This window comes from Micropterus dolomieu, linkage group LG15 (assembly GCF_021292245.1).
Source record: "Micropterus dolomieu isolate WLL.071019.BEF.003 ecotype Adirondacks linkage group LG15, ASM2129224v1, whole genome shotgun sequence".
In the NCBI taxonomy this organism is placed as follows: domain Eukaryota; kingdom Metazoa; phylum Chordata; class Actinopteri; order Centrarchiformes; family Centrarchidae; genus Micropterus; species Micropterus dolomieu.
The window spans coordinates 19,065,396-19,080,915 of record NC_060164.1 but is presented as its reverse complement, the minus strand read 5'-3'; the positions used below and the strand labels follow the sequence as shown (position 1 = coordinate 19,080,915).

Here is a 15,520-nt window from a genome sequence, read left to right as displayed (position 1 = left end):
AAACATCATAACACTGTATTGGCTGTATAAATATGATACTGTAACCTTAATGTACTGTTAAATATAAGTTTAGTTAATCATAGATTTAGTATTTATGTTACAACAATGTAGGCTTAAAATTTAAAATGGAAACAGGGTAAAGGTTAAATAAACGTAATAATTTATCTATTATTAATCAGAACTGATTGTAGATTTATGACAGGCTTTGTTGAGCTTGATAGGTAAGTATTAACAGACTAACAAAAAACATACTGGCAGCACAGTGAGAACGATATTTATATAATAATACAGATAAATAAGTAACGCTAAAAACTACTTCTACTTAACATAAAATTGAGTACGGTAGTGGGAACCAATAAGAGCGCGTTTGTGTTTGTTACGTAAGCACGTCGCTGTACGTATGGGTCTCTCTGACAGGACAACGCGCCAAATTGATACTGCCAACAAAGAGAAAACAGACTCATTTAGCTTCTGCGTAGTTAACCACAACACTTAGCTATAAACGTATTTTTAGACGTTTGAGATTAAACACTTCACCGGTCAAATCTCGGATTAACGTGCTCTGTCAGGATGGGTTTGCTCGAGCGGTGCCAGGAGCTCTTCAAGACCTCAAACCTGTACGAGGTGCTGGGCATCAACAAAGAGGCAGCCGAGGCAGAGATCCGGAGGAGCTACTACAAAGTGTCGCTGAAAGTCCACCCAGACCGGGCTCCCGAAGACCCGCTGGCCACAGAGAAGTTTCAGGTTAACCCTGCTAGTTGTTGGCTGTCAGACACAAACACAATGAACACAAGCTAGGTTTACTAGCAAGCTAACGCTGCTAATTTACGTAGCTGGAGGGAGTAACGTAATGTCCTATTTACCCCCAGTCCAATCACTTACTTAAACTCCGATAATCTTATCATAGAGACGTTGTCATGCATTTGAGTTATCTGTAATGAAGCAGACGTGTTTTTGAACCTTTTTTTTCCGCTGATGCATCGGCCAAATGCTAATGTGCTACTTTTGTAGGAGCTTTGATATAACTTAATTGTAACTTGTTAGTTTATGTGCAAAATGCCTAACGTTAACTTAAATGTTCTGAAAGCCCTTGTTTTTATGTTGCTGATTTTCCAGTTGTAGGAAAAAAGATCACAAAAATCCTACATCTGATCGCCACTAAATATCAACAGTAATGAAAACGGATTAATGTTGAGGAGGAGGATAAAATATTTGTTAATGCTTTATGTAATTTCATATCACAATAGTATAGTGTGCCACAATACTGTCAATTGTGGCACACTACATTTTCTTACTGTACAACTGTATATCTTAGATCAAATAACCAGAACTTTTTGGCTGTTCAGTGAATTAAATACATGACAGATAATACTTCAAGGCATTGAATGCATCAATCCTGTTAATCCAGTAACACCTGCTCCATGATTGGCCATAATGTGCTAATATAACCAGATATATCAAAGGAATAGCTTCGAAAGTATAAAAGACATTGAAAAATCCGACCATTGACACATTTCTGGCATCCCGTGGCATGTCATCAAATGCCTAAACCTAATACAGATGCTTTTTAAAGCTGATACTAACTAGTGTCCACATTATAGCAATAGTACCGTGAATCGCCACATCCTATTTTTATGTATATAATGTTTTTTTTCCCCCTCTAGGTGTTGGGAAAGCTGTATGCGGTGCTGAGCGATAAGGAGCAGAGAGCTGTTTATGATGAGCAGGGAGTGGTGGATGAAGAGTCTGACGCCCTGAGTCAAGACCGCTGCTGGGAAGAATATTGGAGACTGCTATTCCCTAAGGTATTGGAGCACAGGTTCTCTTTGTGTGATGTGACACGTGGAGTGTGTCAGGAATTGTATTTTAGATGATATACATTAAAATGAGGATTAGGGGGTATTGTGTCACTGCACCTGCCATGGTAAGTAAAAACTACCTACCTTTTATATTAGTTAATTTGTTGCAGCATCATAAAATTAACACAATTTCATAGCCTTGACCAGCAACTGTCACACATTTCTTTTGTCCTGACAACCTGCTCTGTCTCTCCATCCATCTCCCAGATTACCGTGCAGGATATCCTTGATTTTGAGAAGAAATATAAGGGCTCTGATGAGGAGCGGCAGGATGTGATCCAGCTTTACGTGCAGCACCAGGGAGACATGGACGCCATCACAGCCTCGACTCTGTGCTGCTCCCAGGAAGATGAGCCCAGGCTCTGCAGCATCATTCAGGCTGCCATTGACAGCGGCGATGTCACAGCGTTTCCAGCGTTTACTCGGGAAAGTGATAAGAAGAAGAGGGCTCGCAGGAAGAGGGTGAGAAATGTGTTGGTGTTTAAAAGCCACAAAATCCTCACTATTTATTTATCTGTTTACACAGAATGTAAATGCTCCAGTATCGTACGACTTCATCCAGTCTCTGTAATGTAGTCATTGCAATTGACCTTCCAGGCTGATAGAGAGCGACAGGAAGCAGAAGAAATGCAGAAAGAGATGGGGCTCGGTGAGCAGGATGACAGTCTCGTGATGATGCTTCAGGTAACGAATGCATGTGCACATGTATAAAATTGGCTAGGGTTTGTTTGTTTTTCTGCTAATAACCATCCTTTCTTTCTCATAATTTTCCAGCAAAGACAGAAGTCCAGAGAGCAGAATTTTAACGGTTTCCTGTCTGACCTGGAAGCAAAATACTCAAAAAAAAGTGGGAAATCCCAAAAAGGAAAAAGAGGAAAGAAGTGAAAAGCAGATAGGCTCTGGTTATAGCAGATATCCTCATTTGTTCAAAAAACCCCATCTTTTTAGAAGAGCATTTGAGTACATGTATGCATTGGCTCCCTTCTGTATGCCTCTTCACAAAATTGTCGTTTATCCAGCCTCAGAATCTTTTTATGTAGTGCTTATCAAAATGTAAATGAATCTTTTATTTCTTGTCTTTTGTTGTCAAAGTCTTCATAAAATACAAATAAACTCATATTTATATATATTTTTACATTGCTTTTTATTATTTTGTATAAAATAGAATCACAGAAAATGCATGGAAGAAAAGCCTTTGATTTTCAAGCTTTGTCATCTTTGTAGCATTGCTGTCTGATATATATTATTTTAATAATGAAAGAAGGGAAAGCTGCCCTTGTGCAGTAATCCTGACGTTAAATGTCAAAGCATACCCTAAATGGCTTTGCTCAGGTAATATGGAAAAATTAATTACCACAAATACAGCATTGTGTACAGACACAATGTATCTATAGTTATTTACATAGGTTCCTATCAGTGCCTCTTGTATTCATACATTATCTTGAGGTGTAGTAATAAAAGCACATGGGCTGCAGCGATGTTCTGTCAGTGCTTATATAGCCACTGCATTTCCTCTTCTGATCACTACAATTTTAACTGAGCTGTAGTTGAGAGAAAAGCAACCAAAACCCTGCAAGGTGGCACTCCTGTTCTTGTTTCTGGGGGCAATGAGAGGCTCTGGGTCAATTTATTATTTCTACACAGGGCGGTGTCCTTATAAAAGATACAGTACCAAACTCTCTGATGTAGCATCAAAGAGGGGGAAAAGTGCTTTGTATCCTCTATCCTTGTCAGGGTGGATGTGTTATTCCCTGCATAGTCATTTACCAGTACAACACACCACAGAGGATAATATACAGTACATTCACATAAATAAAGTGTATATATATATATATTATATTAAAAAAAAATCAGATCATACATACATAGTAGAAATGTCCACGCATAAAGCTCATACACTATACATGAAGATGGTGTTACTGTTTGGCAGCCACATAAGCTGATTTCTGAAATACAAAAATATGCCTATAACAAAAACTTCACCAAAGCAGCATAATAATGTGAAAAAATCTGCTACTTCTTTAAAAAAAAATAAAAACAAAACTTTTGTGGGCACAGATGCTGCAGTGTTGCACTTTGTTGTATAAAGGTGAATGGCTGAGGGGTCTGGAGATCAGAGGCAAACTACAAGCCAGGTCTGCTGGCTCTGGATGAGATGCCTCCCCGGGTGTAAGACCGAGGTGGGACAGACACAGGTACCAGTGGACCTATGGGAAAGAGGAAGGATAAAAAAGGATTTTTAATAAAATACAAGTAAGTAAATCTTACTTGAAACCAGCTGCTGCAACCTCTTTCATTCATAGTTTATCCAAAAACCAAGTCTGGAAGAGTTTCGTCAGCCACTTTAATCTACTGACCTGGGACAGGGGCTTGTGGGTCCGGTTCTTCTTCGTCTTTGATGGGCGAGTGCCCCAAGGGGTGGTGGGAAAACGAGTCCAAGAAAGATGTGCTGCTGATGCCAATACTGATGCCGGTCACACCGATTCCAAGAGAGTCTGGTGGAATGATGAAATAAATGGATGCAAAAGTGATTTACTGATGTACTACGAACCACTGCATTGTATCAAATCCCTTTTCCAGCAGCATTTCCTATGTTACTGTTCTTATGTACTATTCAAGTTGAATTCCTGACCTGTGCCCACAGAGGCTCTGCCTGGCCGCCCCTGCCCGATGTTGTCCAATACTGTGAAGGAACGACGGTACGGTGTGTCCGACTGAAAACAAAACCAGGGATGCTCAAACCACTAAAAATCCAAATGGTCGTTGATCATAAAATACAGAATATTAACTATGCAAATTCATTACTTGACATTAAAAAGCCCTTCTGCTTATAACAATTCTCTTCATAGAAAGGAACAAAATCACTGACCACTTGTGATAGTATGCTCCATGCGTATGCAGGATTCTGGTATGATAACATAATATTAGCATTTTACCCTGTATGTGTGAGTGGTGTTGGGGCGAGAGAAGATGTCCAGCAGGTGGTGACGATCCCTTGGTATTGAACCGCCAGCTTCGTCGTTTATAGCACTGTGGGCGCGGCTGGACGGGCCTTTGTGACGCTAGCCGGACAGAAAAAATTGACAAATGCCCAGTCTTTTAAACGGCTGTTCACAGGTGCATTTGAAAAACTGACCACTGGATTTCATAAATGCTACAGTACTTTTGTTTTTAGGCTGTACAGGTTCTCAGCTGGAGGGCGGGCCCCCCTGGAGTTGCGTAGAGCCACTTTAGGGGGATCGTGTATGTTGAGCAGACCTAAACTTGCATGCATATGATTCATGTGGTTGTTTTTGGCTTCTGAAGGGGGGCGTGAAAGAAAAAGTTTGAGAACCACTGGTTTAATCTCACATTTTGAGGATACTAGATTTCTAGAACCTATTATCTATTCAGAAAGCCTTCATTTAATCAGCGTTTCTGTTGAGGTGCTGTATTGAGTTTTTCATTGTCAGTGTAGTTGTGTTTCAGTGTTTTTATACTGTACCTGTGCAGGTTTGGACTGCTGCCCTGAGTGAGATGCATCTGGGTCTCCGGTGCTGATGGGGGGAAGGAGTGTGTTCCTGCTCAGAGGCAACAGCGGAGATGTTAGGCGGTCGCTGGCTGTGGGTCTGTAGAAGAAGACACACATTGTTGTATGCTGTATCTAGAGCTCTAATATATACTTCTCTCTGAAAAGACCGTGGGTGTAAGGATGAAAGTCACAGTTAGAATTTTACTTCTTGTGATGATGTAGATACTTTTTAAAATAAAGAACAAATGTCATTTGTAGATAATGGTTGTATTAAGTGCTATATCGGCTCAGTGCTATAAAAGGTTAAAAGTTATACCTCCCCAGATAGAATTTGACAACCAGGATGCTATGGTGACAACGCTGTGATATTTAATGAATAGTTTTGACATTCAACATGAAAGGAAAACTAAGTGGCACACTTTACACTATTACTCTTTCACCTGCAGTTCATGACAAGTTCATCTGTGAAGTTGTTTTCACATATGAAACTTCTATCCACACACACACACACACACACACGTTCTGCTGCACAGAGCCATCAGGCACAAGTTGAAAGGAAGTCTGTTTTCAAAGTAATCTCTTGCTGCCGCTGCGCAACTTCAGAGACCGTAGGGAGGGAGTAAAAAGCAAGATACAACTTTGGGTGGGGTTGGTGTGGATCCCATGGTGCTAAAACTCACAGACGTGTCCCACGGATGACCTCGTCCATGGATCCCACTGCGCTGGACTGACTCAGGCTGGGAACCAGTGGCAGGAGAGTTCGGGGAGGAGGGTTTCGGCGTCGGGCAGACTGTGCCGGGCGGGACAGCGAGGAGGAGCTCTGCTCCAGGGTTCGGCGAGGCCGTGGTTTGCTGGAGGGGGCCGCGCTGGATCCCGGCCTGTGACACGCGCGCTCTTCTTGCTCGCTGTATGGGAAGGTGAGAGTGGAGCACAATCGATGAATGGTGCATTTCCACCTGCTGCCAACTGACAGCATACTCTGCCAAACAAGGTGTTAAGACCAGGGACAAAACATGGCAAGAGTGAGGCTATGTCCCTTTTGTTTAGCAAAATCTGTTTACCAGTAAATGGAAAAGAAGAACTACAAGACATCTATGCCTTCCAGTTAAAAAAAATAAAAACACAAATATACACAAATTTGTGGTGGATGTGTTGAGCCCCTGCTTTTATTTTTCCATTTTAACACCAACGCTTATTGGTTAGAAGAGTAAAATGTGTCCATACTGGTTTCTATCCAGCACACCCAGGTTCCTCTGCTGCAGGGGGATGCTGTGGATCACGATGAGGTCGTTCAGGTTGTGCTGGGTCGCTGCTGCTCCTACCGGGACCCTTCCGGCCTGGGGAACGGTGTAACAGAAAGGGGAGAAAGTAATGAGACAGAGGGATGGTGGGGGAAGGTAAAGGAGAGGGATGAAAGGAAAAGACAGGAATGATTAAGGGGGCAAGGACAGTGAGAGGTAAGAGGGGACAAGAGACATAATATAGGCCAGCGGTCACATAGTTAGTTAATTCCTTATGTAAGATACAGCATATCGTCAATTCATGCAGTGATGTCAGGACGACCCCATATCAGCTATGCTACCAACCAAAAACATTCATAAGACTTACACTGCCACAAAAACAATAACTAACAAAAACAAAGCATTCCGACATTCTTGTTGTGAAGGAAAAGAAAGATCTAAAGAAAATCAAAGTTCATGTTGTAAATAAGTTGCAGTTAATTAAAAAGATAAACATCGGTGAAGCTTTTGTGTTAATCAACAGGCGCAAGCACATTTATTCTAGAGGTAAAGACAATGAGCCGCCATGGACGGCGTGCACACAACACGCCGCCATTTTGGCTCAAAGTGAGGGAGTTACATACAGTGGAAGGCCTTTTCTGCTTTTTGGATTTCCGTCTGGACTTGTGCTTTGAGCCCCTTGACTTTGTGTTCTTTAAAAGAGGAAAAAACGCATGACCAAAGAAAAATAGTGGGTACGGAAGAAAGGAATGGTAAAGAAGGGTAAAGAACATAGAGGGACAAAAAGAAAAACAGAGAGAAAGAAAGAAAAATAATGAAGGTAAAAAAAGACAAAAGAAACAGAAGGTACACATAAACACATTGGCAAGGTGAAGGGCAAAGAGTAAAGAGGGAAGGAAAGAAAACAGTGATATAAGTTAATGAACTGGAAGCACCAAAAGACTGAAAGAGCAACAGACAGGAGTGAAAAAGGGTGACAATCAAGTGTGGACTGTGGAACAGACATGTGACTCTAAAGTCAGTGAAGACCCCATGTATAGTATATATATCCTAACGTTATCTTATTTTATCAGCGTTAAATATGTTTCATCACATCAGTTAAAAGGTGCGGATAGATAGATTTTTAAAAAGAAAAACAGTGATGAAAGTGAAATGAGGCTCACAGTAACCTCCCCGGCTGCCTCTCAGTCCCCCCCCCCCCCCCCCCCCCCCCCCCCCCCCCCCCCCCCAGACCACTGACCTGGAACTGCAGGCCAGCTGTGAGCGGGGGCACCCTGCTCTGGCCAAGTTTGGGCAGCATCGTGGGCAGCATGGAGAGCAGCATGAAGGGATTCTGGGAGTCTTGCTGCTCAGGGCTCAAGTTCCCTGAAATCTTTTCATCATCTGCCAATCACACATACACAATCACTTTCAAACACCGTGCATAAGAAAGGACATTTGTTGATATAAGTCAGGGCTAATGCGTGCAAAATAGCTTAATTCAGCCCTACTTGAGGTGCAGCATTCCCAGTGGCGTTGAACTAGCTCTTTCATCCATCCAACCAGCTGCCACCACACATCATCAAACAGCAGGTCGAGAACAGCTTGACGGCGACACTGATGTGGCGAGACAGGGGGCAGACAGTGATGCTTCCGACCCGAGTTCGGACAATCCTGCTCCCACTCATCTTCCCTGTAGACGACACACAGATATAGAGAATCATTTTAACAAAACTGAACAATACCTTGACAACAACTGAGGTTTCGATTTCGTTTCTGGAATAAAAATAATACTGTGTCGCATTAGGGAAATTGAGTAACTCACAAGTCCCTGCTATCAAAAGCCAGGTACTCCTCCATCAGACCCTCCACTTCAATCACTCTCGGCATGTCATGACCGCTGGAGCTACCGGAGGAGCCAGGAGGCCCATCCAACTCTGCTGAGGAGGACTTGATCAGCGCCGCTCTCCTGCCCTGCACGTTCAACCTTTCCAAACAAGACATGGGCACACACAGTTAAGCACCTTAACATGTAAACATAGTATGGTACGCTCACAGACACAACGCAAAATGTTAATTAACAAATGAAAATGCTTTGAGAAAGGTTACTTTGCCCAATATGAAAACCTGCAATGCAATGGAAATATAGAAGAAACATCTGCGTTGTCAAAAAAAAGTAACTTAAACTAAAAAAATTAAAAATTAAGCTACCGTTTACTGCATTTTATTCTATTATATTTTTATACTCTGAATTGTCACTGCCCACCTGAATTTCGTGTTTTCCTCAATATAAATAAACATTTCCACCACAAATTAGTGCAGAAAACGTCTCCAGAATGCAGGAAATTCATTTAATTCAAAATTAGTTTCAAAATCTTCTGGTGGAAAAATCCCCAGACCCCCCAATTGTCTATTTCATCAATAAATATTTTTCGAAATAGTATTAGAATATATTCTTTTCCTTGTTCTCGTGACCCGAATCTTGTGCAGTGTCATGTCTCGTGGGCTAAGTGTTCCATCACACCCCTAATCTAAGCCCTCAAAGGTCCCCACCACTTTTCAACACAAAGTGATGCCCTTAACTATTCCATCTGTACTGAGACTAATTCCACCAGCCTAGCCGGTTGGTAATAAAAGCAGCTTGAACTTGTATGATTTCTATAAATAACAAATAAACTCCAACTGATAACTCCAGGCTCAAAAGCAGATGGAAAACCATGACACAAACTTTTACAATATGCAAATGCATGCACAAACTCACACTAACACATTTCATGTTTGACATTAATACAGACACATAGTATTGTCCATCCTCTACTTTTGTGTTAAATCCATTATTAAATTCAGTTTTGAGTAGTTAGACAGTGGCACTGCCTCCTTTACAACCAGTCTCCCATCAAAAGTGGCAGTCCTAGCAACTGTTCACAGATAGCCAACATGACTTTGACCCAGAGACTTGATTAACAAGTCAGAGCATCTAGGTCACAAAACCACAGAGTCAGCCACAACTCCTCTATAATTGATGCACTGACATTAGCCAAGAGCCACTCGAGACAGAAAGGCGTAATATTTCTAACGCTTTTTTAAAATTCTTTCTTTTTTTCAATTTCTTTAAATAATACATACAGTAGAATTTGCTAATATCAATGGCCAAATAAACTTGACCTTAGCTGTTTCTGAGCGATGCAATTCCAATGCCTGATTGATGTATATATGTTTCGAATTAGTATACATAATGACGACCACAAGATGTCACAACCAAATTACACTGTTAGACCTAGTGCTGTATGTTAAAAAAAAGAACGAGAAAAGATGGTAAAATGTAACTTACATCAGGGGAATTTATCTAACAGGCTAACATTGACCTTGTCAACCAGTGAGTCAGTGCAGGTAAGACTTACTCTGTGTCGCCCCTATCTTTCTCCTGGGACTTCATGCTGCTCTCTTTGCCTGCTGATTGGCTGCTGGCAGAGCTGCCTCTCCCTGAAGTAGCATACCACTGGAAGCCCTCGTCACTGGGACACACCAGCTGCATCCCCAGGATCCTGAGCGATACACAAACACAGTGAATAAATATGTAAAAAAAAAAATAACTTGATGATTGAATCACACATTGAATGGATTTTTTTTTCCAGGTATGTCTCTGCAATCGACATTAATTTTTGATCTCCCTGCCGCGGCGTTTCACACAGGTGTAAAAGGCCATAAGGTTGGCAGAAAATGTGGAAAACATACCGAAGATGTGGGAAACGAGTGGCCCACTGTTGACATTCATCCTGGAGCCCCTGGAGTATCCCTCCTCCGCTGCCTCTCCCCTCGTACAGCTCCTTGTCGATCTCCTCAAACATTTGCTGTACCTGCCGGGACGCTGCCTTGTCGAACTCCTATGGGACAGAAAAAACAGACAGAGACAAGAAAGCTAGTCATGCCTCTGTTCTCATACACGGCTCTTTGAATGAAAGCTGCTACATTTTAGTCTGTTCATCAGTTATTGGCAACACAGACATTTTTTTAAATCTAATGGCAAGCTTCAATATGCATAATAATTAGCTCCTACAGCCCTTAGGGATATGTGTATGTGTTTGTGGTCAAGCTGTATTGTTTATAGGCTATAACAAAACAACAAGAGAGAGACAGAGACAAAGAGGTTAGTTGGGAGTAAGTTAGATTGCGCAACTGAGTTTTTCTTTTTCTTTTTTCCTCAGAAGCAGCTTGAGGACAACCAACTAAATAAATCATTGAGTCCTGGAAAAGTTTTGTAGGACCAGCTGAGGCTAGTAAGCACAGCATAACAACAAACCAATACCCAGTGGAATCAGGCCTTGCATATTCAAAGAAGTTGCAGACAAACAAGGCATCTAAGGTATGATGCACTGACTGGTTGTATGCTGTTCTGTGGTTTTCCACAGGTTTGCCAAAAGGTGTTACTTAGAGATGTTAGTAAAAGTAAATCAAAAGCTGACATTAAATAACACATGCATGAAAACATTTTGGTTAAGTATTTTCATCTTTACAACAGAATAACAGAGAGGTAGAACAAAACCAATGTTGTGTATGTGTGAACACACTTGTGCATGTATTTTGCGAGACAAACAGAGTAAGGCCGGCATCATCACTTCACATTAAGATTATTTTTGCAGGAGCAGACTTACATCATAGCCCCAGGAGAAAACAGAGCTCCTCTCTGTAGAAATGCCAGTACCCGTGGAGCTGTGGATACCTGACCAGGACTGGTTGGAGTCTACTGAGATGACGGTGGGACAGTCAGAGTGGCCTGAGGCAGCAGACGTCCCTGAGCTACACAGAAAGGATACGGAAGTTGTCAGGTTTATATACAGTTTGAGAAGACATGTTTCATGTCGGGGATATAGCTCACAATCTATGTTACCAACACCCCCTGTTCCTTGCTGACAGAATCATAGGCAAGGTTTCAAAGTGGAAAATAAAGGGCAAATGTCAAAGAAATTGAATATGTCAACAGCCCGCCTCATTATTTATTCTTTTGAGTGTACATCTGAAGGAGGCAATATGATATCAATTAATCTACTGCTTCTGAGTGTCTTGTTTCACATATCAAGAGGCCTGAGAATCAGCTGTCCATTCAAGACAGTGTAACATTACAAAATAGACAGGCAAGAGTATGTGTGTGGGTATACTAGCGGAAAGAAGTTCGATGTTCACCTAATTCTGGCATTGCCTGCAAGGTTTGTCTCCTTGCGACCAGGACTCCTGTCACAAGGTTACCTGTTGTGAGCGGACACAGCTTCCTGGAGGTCATGGAGGTAGCGCTGAGGTGTTTGGTTATCGCCTGCTCCCTCTGGGAGAGGGTGGTGGTCGAGGCTGCTTCGGGACAACCCACGACTGCATAAAAGACAGATTGAGAACATAATTCGAATACAGACTAAAAAAAGAGACACACCAGGGTAAAGAGTGAGCTGATATAAACAATATGATGATGATGTTTTATATGACTGTGGTCTTTATTCATCATAATTCTTGTTGATGTATCTGTTTAAATCACCATAGGAGTGGTTTTGAATGTCTTAGCCCTTTAAATACAAATCACTTTACTGCCGGCCATTTTCCAAAGCATGGGAAAACAGGGAATATTGTTCCTTCAAATGATAATGTGGCTTGGCAGTTAAAACAAAAATAAATGCGTTTTCCAATTGAATTGCTGGACATTATCATTTGCTGTATATTATGTCTGTTTAAACCAGGCGACAGAGCTTGGTGTGACAGATGAACCGTCACTAACTGGATCAATAAAAATATAATTTTACACTGTTATTCGATAGTGATGACAAGTCAATCACTATTCTCACCTAACCAGCCTCTGACAGCAGTGAAAACCTTGTTTACAGTGCTCAGCCCTTCATCCCTGACCCTTTGTGTTCGGTACTCACATCTCGAGTTTGTGTGATACAGGTCTTCTGCTGTATCGTGAAATCATTCTCCCTTTGTCTCCGATTTAAAGGCTCAAGCCCTCGTCTCTCATTCTTGCCTCCACGTCCTGGACTCGCTGGGAACAGTCTAATGTTAGAGGGAGGTCTGACATTTCCTCTAGTCCGCAGATAAACACCCTTAGTGCAAGGAAGCTGAACGGGGACTTGGCTACAGATGCTAACGTTGTTTCTAACTGTTAATGTTAGGAGGAGGCTACGTCTAAAAATAAGCTAGCTAATGTTACATGGACGGACAGATAAAACACCAACAAGGCACGAACAGCATTGAATAATTCCTCAAAATACATTTCCTTTTAGATTAGCGTTAACCTTGCTACACTAAATAAGCATCTTGTGTGGCCAGTAGTTGCCAATGAATTAGGTTTACATCTTTAAACAACGTTAGCTATCGCCACCTCAGAAGGTTTGCTTTGCTAATGTTAGCACCACCAACAACAACAATACTACGGCTGTCATGGATACGCAACTTCACGTCCCCGTGGTCTCACGGGAAATAGATTTCGGATAACCTCACAATAGCCGTACACCATTGGCTATTCACTACAACTCCCAAAATCCATTGCGACAACGTGGCTGCGTTGCTAAAATGTGTCCGATGGGGGTGAGGCTAAAATAAAACATGCGTATTGTGTAATTAATTATTTGAATTTTAAACAGATTTGAATGCAGTAGAAATGCGTGCTATTTTCTCTGTAATTTAATCATACTGTGGGTTATTTTTATCTGTAGAATAGCGAAAATTGGTTAATATTAAATGTAGGACCTATTATTTGTTACACCATTGGGATAGTCGAGTAAAACTCACAGTAGGACCAAACAGAGACAGATGGCGTGAAAGCAGCGTACGGAGAAGTTAAAAAGTGTTATTGTTTACAGCATTTAAATCTCTCTGGACTTCACTGACATAATATCTCAGAATTAAAAACAAGGTAAGGTCGACCGACACTCTGTCCTGAATATCAATAGTAATAAGTTGTCAGCGGTTACCTGTGTTATCCAGTCGAGTGAGCCTTCAACTAATGCTTTTACAAATTATACTCCAACTTTCTAGTTCAATCTAGAGACAGTACAAAGATCAATCCATGTATTATTTTCCCACCATACATTTATGTATATCGATGTGGCCTGCTGTCTTTTTATTAGGTCTTTTTAAAAACTGCTACAATGGACGCCCTGCAGAGGAGAGTGGTTCAGGAGGACATGGTTCAGTACAAACTCTTCTTGATCCAGCCAGACGGTTCAACTTCACAGCAGTCTGAGGAACATCTCACACATCTAGTGGAGGAAGTTCTGGCGAAGGTTGCCCCACTCCTGATACAATACATCTGGCAGCATCAGTCATTCAACCTCAAGTATCATCCTGAGAAAGGTATATGTACCTTTTTGAGAGTAAGTGCTATAATGCAACCCACACTAAAGACTGACTAAAGAATTATTTTTATTATTTTTACAGGAGGTGTCCCTGCTCACATTGGAGGTAGCACTCAGTTTGGGGACAATGTGGAGGATGAGTGGTTTATTGTTTACCTCCTACAGCAAATAACAGAAGCCTTCCCAGAGCTTGCAGCCAGGTGAGACAAAACATGTGCTTTGAGTTTGAAAAAAGAATGATTTGATTACCATTTAAAGAGCTCAAATATGGATCACTTTCAGTTGATTGTCATTTGCTTTCTGCTTCTAACTTCCATTTCATGTTTGTGTGTGAAGAATTGAGGACAATGATGGAGAGTTTCTTCTGATTGAAGCAGCAGATTATCTTCCCAAGTGGCTGAATCCAGACACCAGTGAAAACAGGGTGAGTCAACCAGATGAGGTGGCAGGTGTAAAAATGTTTTAGTTCATGGTTTTTATTCACAGTTTTCATTAGTATGTCTATTTAAAGGACCATAATAGTGGGTTTGCATGTCTTAGCCCTTTAAGTATAAATCTGGTATACTTCACTTGACTGCCGACCATTTCCCAAAAAATGTAATGATTAATTTACCACCTTCCAAGCAGCCATTGGTTTCAGTTGATTAGGTAAGGTATAAAAATCTAATTAGGTTGACTTTAAAAATGTGTTACATGGGAATCATCCTTCAAAGCTCCCCTTGTGTCCATGTTGAAGGACAATTCATTACATTAAGCTGACGCTTTTATCCAAAGCAACTTACAGTTGCTATACAGGTGCTGGTCATATAATTAGAATATGATCAAAAAGTTGATTTATTTCAGTAATTCCATTCAAAAAGTGAAACTTAGATATTATATTCATTCATTACACACAGACTGATATATTTCAAATGTTTTTCATTGTTTCATTGCATTCAATGTTTTTAATTCAGTATCTCCGAAAATTAGAATATTACTTAAGACCACTACAAAAAAAAGGATTTTTTGAAATGTTTGGCCAACTGAAAAGTATGAACATGAAAAGTATGAGCATGTACGGCACTCAATACTTGGTTGGGGCTCCTTTTGCCTGAATTACTGCAGCAATGCGGCGTGGCATGGAGTCGATCAGTCTGTGGCACTGCTCAGGTGTTATGAGAGCCCAGGTTGCTCTGATAGTGGCCTTCAGCTCTTCTGCATTGTTGGGTCTGGCGTATCGCATCTTCCTCTTCACAATACCCCATAGATTTTCTATAGGGTTAAGGTCAGGCGAGTTTGCTGGCCAATTAAGAACAGGGATACCATGGTCCTTAAACCAGGTACTGGTAGCTTTGGCACTGTGTGCAGGTGCCAAGTCCTATTGGAAAATGAAATTTGCATCTCCATAAAGTTGGTCAGCAGCAGGAAGCATGAAGTGCTCTAAAACTTCCTGGTAGACGGCTGCGTTGACCTTGGACCTCAGAAAACACAGTGGACCAACACCAGCAGATGACATGGCGCCCCAAACCATCACTGACTGTGGAAACTTTACACTTGACTTCAAGCAACGTGGATTCTGTGCCTCTCCTCTCTTCCTCCAGACTCTGGGACCTT

General features: G+C 41.4%; 3 protein-coding genes across 4 annotated transcripts in view; 2 read left to right on the top strand and 1 right to left on the bottom strand.

The window, feature by feature from the left end:
- The first annotated feature begins 399 nt into the window (after positions 1 to 399).
- Positions 400 to 2,994, top strand: dnajc9 (DnaJ (Hsp40) homolog, subfamily C, member 9). Its single transcript, XM_046070735.1, has 5 exons — positions 400 to 744; positions 1,665 to 1,805; positions 2,067 to 2,321; positions 2,457 to 2,543; positions 2,634 to 2,994. Exons 1-5 carry the CDS (start codon positions 571 to 573, stop codon positions 2,742 to 2,744), a joined length of 768 nt encoding a protein of 255 aa, XP_045926691.1. The 5' UTR covers positions 400 to 570; the 3' UTR covers positions 2,745 to 2,994.
- Positions 2,995 to 3,469: 475 nt separating this feature from the next.
- fam149b1 (family with sequence similarity 149 member B1) lies at positions 3,470 to 13,019 on the bottom strand. The gene is made up of 15 exons (XM_046070694.1): positions 12,497 to 13,019; positions 11,835 to 11,951; positions 11,243 to 11,387; positions 10,326 to 10,474; positions 9,992 to 10,135; positions 8,416 to 8,577; positions 8,102 to 8,283; positions 7,852 to 7,994; positions 6,595 to 6,707; positions 6,051 to 6,275; positions 5,344 to 5,467; positions 4,796 to 4,921; positions 4,492 to 4,573; positions 4,217 to 4,354; positions 3,470 to 4,066 (listed from the first exon to the last, which is right to left on the bottom strand). The coding sequence occupies exons 1-15, from the start codon at positions 12,541 to 12,543 to the stop codon at positions 3,984 to 3,986; spliced, it is 1,980 nt and encodes a 659-aa protein (XP_045926650.1). The 5' UTR covers positions 12,544 to 13,019; the 3' UTR covers positions 3,470 to 3,983.
- A 213-nt stretch (positions 13,020 to 13,232) lies between these two features.
- Positions 13,233 to 15,520, top strand: part of ecd (ecdysoneless homolog (Drosophila)) — a 10,286-nt gene continuing 7,998 nt past the window's right edge. Inside the window, exons 1-4 of one of the 2 annotated variants that reach the window (XM_046070691.1) lie at positions 13,233 to 13,485; positions 13,700 to 13,925; positions 14,010 to 14,127; positions 14,264 to 14,351. In XM_046070691.1, the coding sequence (XP_045926647.1) occupies positions 13,721 to 13,925; positions 14,010 to 14,127; positions 14,264 to 14,351 (411 nt within the window). In that variant the 5' untranslated portion in view covers positions 13,233 to 13,485; positions 13,700 to 13,720. The remainder of the gene's footprint in view (positions 13,486 to 13,699; positions 13,926 to 14,009; positions 14,128 to 14,263; positions 14,352 to 15,520) is intronic. The other variant, XM_046070692.1, reaches the window with a different exon arrangement.